Genomic DNA, 14,617 nt, shown 5'->3' with positions numbered 1-14,617 from the left:
GTGAATAGAGAATGTTTTTTAGATTCTCCATATAAATGAGATCATATAATATTCATCTTTCTTGGCCTGGCTTATTTCACTTAACATACATAATGTCCTCCAGGGTTATTCATGTTGTCACAAGTGATAGAATTTACCTCTTTTTTGGGATGCTGAGGTGGGTGGATCCCCTGAGATCAGGAGTTTGAGACCAGCCTGGCCAACATGGTGAAACCCTGTCTCTACTAAAAATACAAAATTTAGCCAGGCATGGTGATGCACACCTGTAGTCCCAGCTACTTGGGAGGCTGAGGCAGGAGAATCCCTTGAACCCGGGAGGCGGAGGTTGCAGTGAGCTGAGATTGTGCCACTGCACTCCAGCCTGGGTGACAGAGTGAGACTCCATCTCAAATAAATAAATAAATAAATGAAATAAATAATAAATAAATAATTTTTTTTCTAAAGAGAATGTACAAGTACATTCATCAAATGTAACAGATCGTTGGCAGTACTTTATCTTACCAGAAAACATCAATAGAAGATTTTTATACTCCTAAGTCATAGGTCTCACCTGGCTGAGTGATTGTCAGACATCATTAATTATAAGATGCTTTCTGATTTCAAAAAGATTAAAATGTAGAAAAAAAGTTCTGTCTTAGAATTGATGACATAATTATTTTAACGTTTTCTTCCCTCTCCTTTTATTTTAAAGTTAGTACTGCTTTATTTTATTTTGGGGCTATAGACTTGTGTTCTTTTTGATGGTACTAGTTTTTCTAAAATATCTGGTCATTCTTGGTTATCTTTTCATATTTGTACTGGTGAGTCCCTCTTCTAAAAGCAAATACTAGTTTCTAACTACAACAACCTATATGTTGTGGTTGCAGCTGACAAGCAGGGTATGTGGAAGGACCTAGTCTGTGAGTAACTTGCCTTTTAGTGCATGAAGTTCCTTCCCATTTCTCCTGGAGGTCACAAACTACTTGTGATACTCTACTGGGGCTCTAGGTCAGCATGTTTTAAATATTCCATATACTTATAGTATATCAATGTGAGTGTGCAGTAAGATCTTCATTAAAAGATTTTGTCAAAAGAGAAATGTAACTATATTTTGTTTGAGAGATGTATAGCAATGTGACAAAAAAGTTATGAATAAAAGTCATAAGGATTTTTCATGGAACTGCCAACAAAAAGTGTTTAAAAATAAAATGAAGTGCCAAAGGTATTAAATAAAATAAAGAATCATTTGTAATTGATGGAAGAGACATTTCACACTGATACTGCTTTGAAATGTATAAAAGTTGTTATTGACATATTTCTCCTCATCAGCAATGATAAATAAGAAAACAAAAATAGATACCATTTGTAAGCACAACAAAAATTAAAAGGTTCAGTACTTCATTTCAAATATTCAAATACATTCTAAATGAATTTTAAAGTGATACATAAGAAAGAAAGCCAAATTAGAAGAAAATAAAATGAAATTTAGTGTTGAGAATTTCTAAGAGATATAGTATCAATGATTAAAAAAAAATGTATCATTGACCGATTTGACTATAAGGAAACTTAAAACTCCATATGGAAAAAAATGACAACATTGAAACCTATACTGTTGGTGCACATTAACTGTTGTCTTAAATAAAATTGTCTGGATATTTTTCATGAATCCTATTCTGTCCATTATAATTAATTTTAAAAGCTACATGCAGGGCTTTACTGTTACTCATCTGGTAGTTTCAGCCCAGTATTCCATTTTGTAGAAATTATTTCAAATATAGATTTTGTCATAAATACTATTAGCAATTCAGAGCTAATATGCGTCATCTCTTTGTATATATTTTTACCATCTCAGAAACTCATTGACCTTATTAGAAAAGTACAGATAATCTCAAAAAGGAATTTAAGGAGTATGCATTATGCTTCATTAAGGCTCTGTTACCTTTATTTGGTCTGATTTCTACATTAGAACAAAGAAATCAGAGATCTTAAAGGAAAACTCCCCTGTGACCTTGTCATGTTTGGTCATTAAATGGCCACAATCAATGATTAAGTATAAATAACATAAATAAATTTTTTAATTTATAGATTTTTAAGTCAAGGGATTGAAGACTGGAACTGCCAGATGTTTTCCCAATGGGTATTATCTCATCCAGGACAAGTGGTACTTACTGTGGTAAGTTAATGCTGCTTTGATGTATGTATACAGGGACACCTTGGAGATATTGCAGGTTCAATTTCAGACCACTGTAATAAAGAGGATATTCCAATAAAGTGAGTCACATGAATTTTTTTTCCCTAGGGCCTATAACAGTTATGTTTACACTGTCCTGTAGTCTTTTTTTTTTTTTTCTGTCACCCAGGCTGGAGTGCAGTGGTACAATCTCAGCTCACTGCAACCTCCGCCTCCCAGGTTCAAGTGATTCTGCTGCCTCAGCCTCCTGAGTAGCTGGGACTACAGGTGTGCACCACCACGCCTGGCTAATTTTTGTATTTTTAGTAGAGATGGGGTTTTGTAATGTTGGCCAGGCTGGTCTTGAACTCCTGACCTCAGGTGATCTGCCCACCTCAGCCTCCCAAAGTGCTAGGATTACAGGAGTGAGCCACCATGCCTGGCCTCCTGTAGTCTGTTAACTGTACAGTAGAGTTATGTCTAAAAAATGTGCATGCCTTAATTAAAAATGCTTTATTACTAAAAAATGCTAACAATCATCTGAGCCTTCAGCAAGTCATAATCTTGTTGCTGGTGGAGGGTATTGCCTAGATTTTGATGGTTGCTGACCGATCAGGGTGGTGGTTGCTGAAGGTTAGGATGGCTGTGGCAATTTCTTAAAATTAGATAACAATGAAGTTTGCCACATGGCTTGACTCTTCCTTTCCCAAAAGATTTCTTTGTAGCATGCGATGATTTCTGCTAGCACTTTGCCCACAATGGAAATTCTTTCAAAATTGGAGTCAATTCTCTCAAACTCTGCCACTGCTTTATCAACTAAGTTTATGTAATATACTAAATCCTTTTTTGTCATTTCAATAATGTTCACAGCAACTTCATCAGGAGTAGATTCCATCTCAAGAAACAACTTTCTTTGCACATCCATAAGAGGCAACTTGTCTTCCATTCAAGTTTTTTCATGAGATTGTAGCAATTCCGTCACATCTTCAGGCTCCACTTTTAATTCTAGTTCTCTTGCTATTTCCACCACATCTACAGTTACTTCCACTGAAGTCTTGAACTCCTTAAAGTGGTCCATGAGAGTTGAAATCAACTTCTTTCAAAGTCCCATTAATGTGGCTATTTTGACCTTCTTCCATGAATCATGAATATTCTTAATGGCATCTAGGATGGTGAATCCTTTCCAGAAGGTTTTCTATTTACTTTGCCTAGATCCATCAGAGGAATCACTATCTATGGAAGCTATAGCCTTATGAAATGTATTTCTTAAATAATAAGACTTGAAAGTCAAAAGTACTCCTTGACCCATGGGCTACAGAATGGATGTTTTGTTATCAGGCATGAAAACAACATTAATCTCCTTGTACATCTCCATCAGAACTCTTGGGTGACTGGATGTGTTGTTAGTGAGCAGTAATATTTTGAAAGGAATCTTTTTTTCTTAACAGTAGGTCCCAACAGTGGGCTTAAAATATTCAGTAAACCATGCTGAAAACAGATGTGCTGTCATCCAGGCCTTGTTGTTCCATTTATAGAGCAGGGGCAGAGTAGATTAAGCATACTTAATTCTTAAGGGTCCTAGGATTTTCAAAACGGTAAGTGAGCATTGGCTTCAATTTAGAGTCACAGGTTGCATTAGCCTAACAAGAGAATCAGCCTGTCATTTGAAGCTTTGAAGCCAGGTATTGACTTCTCTCCAACTACAAAAGTCTTGGATGGCCTCTTCTTCCAATAGAAGGCTATCTCATCTACCTTGAAAATCCGTTGTTCAGTGTATCCACTTTCATCAATTATGTTAACCTAGTTCTTCTGGATAACTTACTGCAGCTTCCACATCAGCACTTGCTACTTACCTTTGCGCTTTTACGTTACTGAGACAGCTTCTTTCCTTAAATCTCATGAGCCAACTTCTGCTAGCTTCAGACTTCTCTTCTGCAGCGTTCCTTATCTCTCTCAGTCTTCACAGAATTGAAAAGAGTTAGAGCCTTGCTCTGGATTAGGCTTTTTCTTAAGGAAATGTTATGGCTGGTTTGATCTTCTATCCAGACACTAAAATTTTCTCCAAAACAGCAGTAAGGCTGTTTTGCTTTCTTATCATTAGTGTGTTCACAGGAGTAGCACTTTTAATTTTCTTCAAGAATTTTTTTCCTTTGCATCCACAACTTGACTGTTTGGCAGAAGAGGCCTAGCTTTCAACCTGTTTTGGCTTTTGGCATGCCTTCCTTATTAAGCTTAATCATCTCTAGCTTTTAATTTTAAGAGAAGGATGTGCAACAGTTCTTTTTACTTGAACACTTAGAGGCCATTGTAAGGTTATTAGCTGGACTAAATTCAACATTATTGTGTCTCAGGGATTAGGGAGACCCAAGAAGAAGGACAGTGATGGGGGAATGGCTATTTGGTGAAGAAGATAAGACACAAACAGCATTTATCAATTAAGTTTGCTGTCTTACATGGGCATCATTTGTGGTCCTCTCAAACAATTACAATAGTAACATCCAAGATCATTAATCACAGATCACCATAACAGATATAATAATGAAAAGGTTGGAAATATTCTGAGAATTACCAAAATGTGATGCAGAGACATGGAGTGAACACATACTATTGGAAAAAATGACACTGATAGACTTGCTCAATGCAGGGTTGCCACAAATCTTCAATTTGAAAAAAATGCAATATCTGTGAAGTACAATAAAATGAAGCACAATACAACAAGGTATGCCTGTATAAGTATTTAGTTTGTGGCTACATTGCCAAGAAAGAAATGATTTGGAAAATAAATCATTATGAAGGGTACTGGTGTCTGTAGCTTACTTTGAAATGCATAAGATGGGTAGATGTATAGATTCATGGCAAATATAGCAAAAAGTTAATGGTAGAATGTAGGTGGTGAATATATAAGTATTCATTGTATAATTCCTTCAACTTCACTATAGTTTTGAAAATCTTTATAATTTTGAATGAAAGTAGAACTATTTTCTTAAGAACATCACTATATTGTATTGCATTAGTTTTCTACTGCTGTTATTAAAAAGTTACTAAAAACGTGGTGCCTTAAAACAACACAGCTTTATTATTTTACAATTCAGTAGGTTAGAAGGCCAACCCACAGGTTTCTGTGGGCTAAGATCAAGGTGTCAGCAAAGCTGTGCTCCTTTCTAGAGGCTCTCGGGGAAAATCTGTTTCTTTGCCTTTTCAGCTTCTGGAGGCCATTGGCATTCCTTGGCTCACAGCCCATTCCTCCATTTTCAAAGTCAGCAATGTGCATCTCTCTGACTATTCTTCAGTAGTCCTAGCTCCCTCTGCTCAGAGGCGGAAAAGTTACCCAGTTTTATGATTACGTGTGTTTTATGGGTACATTTGACCCACCCAGATAATCCAGAATAATCTCTCTAGCTCAATTTTCTTAATTCAATTCCATCTGAAAAGTCCTTTTTGCCATTTAAGGTGACATATTCACAGGTTCTGGGAATTAGGAAATGAATATCTTTGTAGAGAGCCATTCTGCCTACTACATGCATATTTGCTAGAGCTAATTATTGTTTTTCTGGGTCTCCTAAGAGAGAGGGAAAACTAGGAAGTTGTGATGTCAATAAAACAAAAATTGGCAGTTCTTTTGAGAAGTGTGGTTGGAGCCAGGGGAGTGATAAAGTTTCCCCTAACAGCATGTGTAGAATAAGAGAAGAGGGACAAGGAAAGACTCCAAGAAACATGAACAGCTAAGGAATAGGCAAAAGAAAAGGACTGAAAAAGAGTGGCCAAAACAGAAAAAAAATTTATAAGAGTTGTCATGGAAGCTAAAGAGGAAGAAAGGTAGGTTTTTGTTGGTTTTGTTGATTTTTCTCCAGAAAAACTGAGTAATCATTTAAAAAAGTGAGTGGTCATCATTTTTAGAGACTACAGAGATCTGTAAACTATATTATATCTGTCAACAGTAGTTTTCTGGAGTGACGAAGATAGAAGCCATATTGCCAGGAGGTACCATTATCAAGTTGTTGTTTTTTTTTTCATCAACTTTTATTTTAAGTTCAGGGGTACATGTGCAGGATGTTCAGGTTTGTTACAAAGGTAAAGGTGTGCCATGCTGGTTTGCTGCACAGATCATCCCATCACCTAGGTATTAAGCCCAGCACCCATTAGCTGTTCTTCCTGATGCTCTCCCTCCCTCTGCCCCTACAGCAGGCCCCAATGTGTGTTGTTCCTGCCACCCCCCACCCCATGTGTCTGTTTTCTCATCATTCAGCTCCCATTTATAAGTGAGAAAATACGGTGTTTGGTTTTCTGTTCCTGCATTAGTTTGCTGAGGATAACGGCTTCCAGATCCATCCATGTCCCTGCAAAGGACATGATCTCATTCTTTTTATGGCTTTGTAGTATTTCATGATGTATGTGTACCACATTTTCTTTATCCACTCTATTATTGATGGGCATTTTTGTTGATTCCATGTCTTTGCTATTGTGAATAGTGCTGCAATGAACATACATGTGGGCATGTATCTTTATAATAGAATGATTTATGTTTTTTGAGTATGTACCCAGTAATGGGATTGCTGGATCAAATGGTATTTCTGCCTCTAGGTCTTTGAGGAATTGCCACACTATCTTCCACAATGTTAAACTGATTTACACTTCCACCAGCAGTGTAGCAGCATATAGATGTTCCCTTTTCTCCACAACCTCACCAGCATCTATTTTTTGACTTTTTAACAATAGCCATTCTGATTAGCGTGAGATGGTATCTCATTGTAGTTTTGATTTGCATTTCTCTAACGATTAGTAATGTTGAGGTTTTTTTCAAATGTTTGTTGGGCGCATGTATGTCTTTTTTTTTAGAAGTATCTGTTCATGTCCTTTGCCCACATTTTAATGGAGTTTTTTTTCTCTTGTAAATGTGTTTAAGTTCCTTGTAAATTCTGGATATTAGCCCTTTGTCAGATGGAGAGATTGCAAAAATTTTCTCCCATTCTGTAGGTTGTCTGTTCACTCTGATGATAGTTTCTTTTGCTGTGCTGTGCAGAAGCTCTTTAGTTCGGTTAGATCTCATTTGTCAAGTTTTGCTTTTGTTGCAATTGCTTTTGGAATTTTTGTCATGAAGTCTTTGCCCATGCCTATATCCTGACTGGTATTGCCTAGATTTTCTTCTAGGGTTTTTATAGTTTTGGTTTTTAGATTTAAGCCTTTACTCCACCTTGAGTTAATTTTTGTATATGGTGTAAGGAAGGGTTCCACTCTCACTTTTCTAGATATGGCTAGCCATTCTGCCAGCATCATTTATTAAATAGGAAATCCTTTCCCCATTGCTTGTTTTGATCATGTTTGTGGAAGATCAAATGGCTGTAGGTGTGAGGTTCTATTTCTGGGTTCTCTGTTCTGTTACGTTGGTCTGTGTGTCTGTTTTTGTACCAGTACCATACTGTTTTGGTCACTGTAGCCTTGTAGTATGGTTTGAAGTCAGGTAGTGTGATGCCTCCAGATTCGTTCTTTTTGCTTAGTATTGACTTGGCTATTTGGGCTCTTTTTTGGTTCCATATGAATTTTAAAGTAGTTTTTCTAATTATATGGAGAATGTCAGTGGTAGTTTAATGGGAATAGCATTGAATCTATAAATTACTTTGGGCACTATGGCTATTTTTATGATACTGATTCTTCCTATCCATGAGCATGGAATGTTTCTCCATTTGTTTGTATCCTCTCTGATTTCCCTGAGCAGTGGTTTGTAGTTCTTCTTGAAGAGGTCCTTCATTTCCCTTGTTAGCTGTAATTCCTAGGTATTTTATTCTTTTTCTTTTTGTAGCAATTGTGAATGGGAGTTCATTCATGATTTGGCTCTCTGCTTGCTTGGTGGTATATATAGGAATGCTAACAATTTTGGCACATCGATTTTATATCCTGAGACTTTGCTGAAGTTGCTTATCAGCTTAAGAAGCTTTTGGGCTAAGATGATGGGGTTTTCTAGATACAGGATCATGCCATCTGCAAACAAAGATAATTTGACCTCCTCTCTTCCTATTTGAATATCCTTTATTTCTTCCTCTTGCCTGATTGCCCTGGCTGGAACTTCGAATACTATGTTGAATAGGAGTGGTGAGAGAGGGCATCCTTGTTTTATGCCAGTTTTCAAAGGGAATGCTTCCAGCTTTTGCCCATTTAGTATGATATTGGCTGTGGGTTTGTCATATATAACTCTTATTATTTTGAGGAATGTTCCTCTAATACCTAATTTATTGAGAGTTTTTAACGTGAAGAGATGTTGAATTTTTTCAAAGGCCTTTTCTGTATCTATTGAGATAACATGTGGTTTTTGTCTTTAGTTCTCTTTATGTGATGAATGACATTTATTGATTTGCATATGTTGAACCAACCTTGCATTCTGGGTATAAAGCCAACTTGTTCGTGGTGAATAAGCTTTTTGATGCGCTGCTGGATTTGGTTTGCCAGTATTTTATTGAGGATTTTTGCATCAATGTTCATCAAGGATATTGACCTGAAGTTTTCTTTTTTTGTTGTATCTCTGCCAGGTTTTGGTATCAGGATGATGCTGGCCTCATAGAATGAGTTAGGAAAGAGTCCTTCCTCTTCAATTTTTTGGAATGGTTTCAGTAGAAATAGTACCAGCTTCTCTTTGTACCTCTGATAGTATTCAGATGTGAATCCATCTGGTCTTGGGATTTTTTTGGTTGGTAGCCTATTTATTACTGCTTCAATTTCACAACTCATTATTGGTCTATTCAGGGATTTGATTTTTTCCTGGTTCAGTCTTGGGAGGTGTATTTGTCCAGGAAATTGTCTTTCTTGTTTGTATTTCTGTGGGGTCAGTGATGATATCCCCCTTATCATTTCTTATTGTGTTTGATTCTTCTGTCTTTTCATCTTTATTAGCCTAGCAAATGGTGTATCTATTTTTTTTAACAGCTCCTGGATTTTCTAATTTTTTAAAGGGTTTCCCGTGTCTCTATCTCCTTCAACTCTGATCTTGGTTATTTCTTGTCTTCTGCTAGCTTTGGGGTTTGTTTGCTCTTGATTCTCTAGTCCTTTTAATTGAGATGTTACGTTGTTAACTTGAGGTCTTTCTAGCTTTTTGATGTGGGCATTTAGTGCTATAAATTTCCCTCTTAACACTGCTTTAGCTGTGTCCCAGAGATTCTGGTATGTTGTCTCTTTGTTCTCATTCGTTTGAAAGAACTTCTTAATTTTTGCCTTTATTTTATTATTTACCCAAGAGTCATTCAGGAGCAGGTTGTTCAATTTCTATGTAGTTGTATGGTTTTGAGTGGATTTCTTAATCTTGAGTTCTAATTTGATTGTACTGTGGTCTGAAAGACCATTATGATTTCAGGTCTTCTGCATTTGCAGAGGAGTGTGATCACTTTCTATTATGTGATCCTATTATGTGACCAATTTTAAAGTAAGTGTTGTGTGGGTATGAGAAGAGTCTATATTCTGTTGTTTTGGGGTAAAGAGTTCTATATATGTCTATTAGGTCCATTTAGTCAAGTTCAGGTTCTAAATATCTTTGTTTATTTTCTGTCTCAGTGATCTGTCTAATATTGTCAGAGGGATGTTAAAGTCTCCCACTATTACTGTGTGGGAGACTAAATCTCTTTGTAGGTCTCTAAGAACTTGCTTTCTGAAGCTGGGTGCTCCTGTTTTGGGTGCATATATATTTAGGGTAGTTATCACTTGTTGAATTGAACCCCTCACCATTATGTAATGCCCTTTTTTGTCTTTGTTTATCTTTGTTGGTTTAAAGTCTGCTTTTTAGAAACTAGGGTTGCTACTCCTGCTTTTTTCTGTTTTCCATTTGCTTGGTAAATTTTACCTTATCCCTTTATTTTGAGCCTGTGTGTGTCTTTGCACGTGAGATGGGGCTCTTGAAGACAGTATACTGATGAGGCTTGACTCTTTATCCAGCTTGTCATTCTGTGTCTTTTAATTGGGGGCATTTAGCCTATTTACATTTAAGATTAGTATTGTTATGTGTAAATTGTATCCTGACATCATGATGCTAGCTAGTTATTTTGCAGACTTGTTTGTGTGGTTGCTTCATAGTGTCACTAGTCTGTGTACATCAGTGTGTTTTGTAGCAGCTGATAATGGTTTTTCTTTCAATATTTAGTGCTTCTTTCAGGAGCTCTTGCAAGGCGGATCTGGTGATGATGAATTCCCTGAGCATTTGCTTTTCTGAAAAGGATCTTCTTTCTCCTTTGTTTATGAAGCTTAGTTTGGCCGGATATGAAATTCTGGACTGGAAATTCTTTTCTTTAAGAAGTTGAATATTGGCCCCCAATCTCTTCTGGCTTGCAGGGTTTCCAGTGAGAGGTCCACTATTAGTCTGATGGGTTTTCCCTTGTAGGGGATCTAGCTTTTCTCTCTGATTGCCTTAATTTTTTCTTTCATTTTGACCATGGAGAATCTCATGATTATGTGTCTCAGAGTTGATGTTCTTATGGAGTATCTTACTGGGGTTCTCTGCAGTTGCTGAATTTGAATGTTGGCCTGTCTTGCTAGGTTGGGGAAGTTCTCCTGGATGATATGCTGAAGTACGTTTTCCAACTTGGTTCCATTCTTCCCATCTGTTTCAGGTACCCCAGTCAGTCATAGGTTCGTTCTCTTTCCATAATCCCATAATTCTCAAAGGTTCTGTTCATTCCTTATCATTCTTTTTTCATTATTATTTTCTACCTCTCTTATTTCAGAAAGATAGTCTTCAAGTTCTGAGATTCTTTCCTCCACTTGGTCTATTCTGCTATTGATACTTGTGATTGCATTGTGAATTTCTCTTGTTGTGTTTTTTATCTCCATTAGGTCAGTTATGTTCCTCTCTAAATTGGCTATTCTGGCTATCAGCTCCTGCATTGTGTTATTATGATTCTTAGCTTCTTTATATTGAGTTAGCACATGCTCATTTAACTCAGCGAAGTTAGTTATTACCCACCTTCTGAAGCCTTATTTCTGCCAATTCATCCGTCTCAGCCTCAGCCCAGTTCTGTTGAAATCATTTGGAAGAGGAGAAGCACACTGGCTTTTTGAGTTTTCAGTGTTTTTGCATTTATTCCTTCTCGTCTTTGTGGGCTTATCTACCTTTGATCTTTGAGGTTGCTGACCTTTGAGTGGGGTTTTTGTGGGGTCTTTTTTCATTAATGTTGTTGTTGTTTTCTGTTTGTTTTTTGTTTTGTTTTGTTTTAAGATAGAGTCTTGCTCTGACACCCAGGCTTGAGTGCAGTGGCACAATCTCAGCTCACTGCAACCTCCATCTCCCAGGTGCTAGTCATTCTCCTGCCTCAGCCTCCTGAGTAGCTGAGATTACGGGCATGCACCACTACACCCAGCTAATTTTTGTATTTTCAGTAGAGACAGCATTTCACCATGTTGGCCAGGCTGGTCTTAAACTCCTGACCTCAGGTGATCCACCCACCTCAGCCTCCCAGAGTGCTGGGATTACAGGCATGAGCCACTGCCTAGCCTCTGTTTGTCTTTCTTTTAACAGGCCACTCTACCATAGGGCTGCTGTGGAGGCTAGGGCCCCCCGGTGGAAGATGTCACCCAGTCAGGAGAAAGAGGATCAGGAACCCACCCAATGAAGCAGTCTGGTTGCTTCTTGGTAGAGCAGGCGTGTTTCACTGGGGAGTGACCATTCTTTGTAGACCGCCTGTATTTTCCGCAGCCAGCCAGGTAGAATGGCTGAGTTTACAGAACCTCAGAGAGAGTGCTGCCTCTCACCCGGGGATCTCCCTCCCGGGAAGAGATCTCTGTCCACAGAACTGAAGACCCCACTAGTGAGGAGGAGTGAGTTGGGCCCCAGTTAAAGAAGCAGTCTGGCCATGATCTGGCAAGGCAGCTGCACTGCACTGTGGGAGGGCCCCTCTTCATCTCCACAGCTGAGACTAGGGAACTGCGGATATGGCAGCTGCCCCTCCCCCTGGGAGTTCTCTGCTAGGGAGAGATCAGAGCTCTGTCCATGGAACCAAGGACCTGCCCAGTGAGAAGTAGTATGTCAGGGCCCTGGTTAAAGAAGCAGCCTGGCCCCAATCTGGCAAGGCCACAGCATTGCACTGTGGGGGGCCCCTCCTTGTCTGGACCATCTGCACTCTTCACAGCCTGCCAGCTGGAACAGCTGTTTCCCCCAAACCACAGAGATGGCAGCCACTCTCCCCATTGGATCTCAGTTCTATCCCTGGTGGACTTCAGCCCTCTGCCATTGGCTGACTGGGATTCCAAGCCAGTGGGTCTTAACCTGTGAGGTGCCATGGAAGTGAGGCCTACAGAAGGACGCTGCTTGGCTCCCTATATTCAGCCCCCTTCCTATGGATATGTATGGGCAGATTTTCCACCTTGGTGGGGATCCTGGGGCTGGAGCATGCAAAACTCCTGGGTCACTGTGTGCACCTGAGTGGCTCTTTTGCAGACTCCACACAGCTCTGTGTACTGGACCCACAGCCCTGGTGGCATGGGCTTACAAGGGGATCTCCTGCTCCACAGGCTGCAAAGATTCGTGGGAAAAGCATGGTTTCCCGGGTGGGGTTGCACAATCACTCACTGCCTCCCCTGGCTGGGGGTGGGGGTTCCTTTGGCTCCATGCTATTCCCCGCTCAGCTGTTGTGCCCCCTCCCCAACCCCACTGCTTCTCCTCACTCTCCTTGAATCCGAGCTGCTTGCCCATTCATTGCCAATGTGAGAACCTGGATATTTCAGTTAAAGGTGTTGAATTCACTCGCCCCTTTTAATGCCTCTCCGTGAGTGTCATGGACTGCAGCTGCTTCTAATCGGTCATCTTAACCCTCCATAATCAAGTATTTTTAAGGCATACTGGACTTGTAGTTCTCTATTCAATTTAAAATTAACATCATATCCTTTTACTTTGCCTTGACTCACAATTTTCAAGTCTTTGTTAAAATAACCTTGGATTGTGGACACAAGTTATTATTATCAAATCTTCTTTGTCCCTTTTGTTCTTCACTTGACTGAATATTGAAAATATCCACAGATCTTAAGCTGATGAACTTACCTAAACTGTTCCTTACAAAGGTGACAAAATTGTAATGAATCAATCTGCACACTTCTGTAGTTTAACAGGAATTCAAATAATCAGATCTGCTCTCCTAAGATAAGATGTTTCCTGGATCCCTGGTCTTCCAAACATGCTTAATGATAAGCAGCCTGTATTCTGTTTCTAGAAATACTTTATGATAGACTTCAGCTTCAATCATTGAATGTTCTTTTGCCAAAGTTTTTCCCACATCTGCCTTACCTGCTGCTCATTTTCCATTGATGCACTTTACAACTCCCCTTTCTCTTGCACTTCTACATATGTCACATGACTAGGAGTTGTCTCTGAATGGATATAAAAAGACACATATGGGGGAATGGGGATAATTAGATGTCCGCATGCATTGGCCACTGAGGGAATTTGAACATGGAATTAATAAAGATATAGTAATTAAAAATTCCTTTATAAATAAATAACAAACAATAATTAAAAACTGGTTCACAATCTTGCTCGCCAGAACCAAGTCCTCCTTTACCCTACACTGATGCAGCCTAGGGAGGGGTCTCCACCTGTTGGGTGTTCTCTCCTGAGGCTGCAAATCTTGAATAAATGTCTCAAGGACAGCACTACTGGCATCTGACCAGACTCTGCCGTGACATGGCCTTGACTGTGATTCCTCTTGTCTTCCCAGACTCTTGGTCCTGCCCACTTTCTAACTCTCAGTCTCTAGCCTCCTTTTGATCTGCTCATTATGAGCTTGCAACATCCTTTAAGAAAGCCAGTTCATTTCTGTTGCATGTAACCAAGAATGCTGTTGCTATAACAGTTTTCTCATCCTGTATGTTCCTATCTCGATCTGGAAAAATCTCACTCTATTAACTTTATGCTAATTATTCCCACATTCATATCTTGATAGCTCTTATGTTTCTTGAGCACTTCAAATTTAATATATCCCTGAATGAATTCACTGTGCCCCCTTGCCCACAGCATCAACAGGTACTATCTTAGTGAGTTACTGGAATCACAATTTACCCAATGTAAAGCCCAGAAACCTATAAGCTGCCCTGATGTATCCCCCTCTTTTAACTTTCAGAGTCAATCTGACCTTAATCCAGTAGACTTCTTAAAGCAGCTCTGTTATGTATGACAAGAGTGAGTGTCAAAAGATGGGCCAAATAACAGAGGTCTGTAAACTTTCTGAAAACTATGACTACATACTTACTGTGTTCTAGGTATATTACTTCTGAGTTCAGCAGAGAAAGTAGCACTAATTTCATCTTGGAGTTTTCCACCATTTTTACTGTCCTCGGGTTATTACTTAAGGTTGCTGGTATAAGAGTTAGGAAGATTTAAGAATACAAGATTTAGGAAGTACAAATGGATAAGGCCCCCATAAGCATCAATCAAAATTCAATCTTTAGCCCTCAAATACACACAAATGTGTAAGGTCTCTTACACAAACACTTATATACACACCA

At 38.9% G+C, this 14,617-nt stretch overlaps 1 protein-coding gene across 11 annotated transcripts in view; it reads left to right on the top strand.

The window, feature by feature from the left end:
• The window catches only part of DNAH14 (dynein axonemal heavy chain 14), a 499,118-nt gene that overhangs the window by 196,098 nt on the left and 288,403 nt on the right, over positions 1 to 14,617 (top strand). For all 11 annotated transcript variants that reach the window (XM_054519536.1, XM_054519533.2, XM_054519594.1 and 8 more), the window contains exon 27: positions 2,065 to 2,152. In XM_054519536.1, coding sequence (XP_054375511.1) covers positions 2,065 to 2,152 — 88 coding nt within the window. The remainder of the gene's footprint in view (positions 1 to 2,064; positions 2,153 to 14,617) is intronic.

Source organism: Pongo abelii, chromosome 1 (assembly GCF_028885655.2).
Source record: "Pongo abelii isolate AG06213 chromosome 1, NHGRI_mPonAbe1-v2.0_pri, whole genome shotgun sequence".
NCBI classification, from domain to species: Eukaryota; Metazoa; Chordata; class Mammalia; order Primates; family Hominidae; genus Pongo; species Pongo abelii.
Note: the sequence above shows the minus strand (reverse complement) of the source record. Positions and strands in the feature narration are given on the sequence as shown.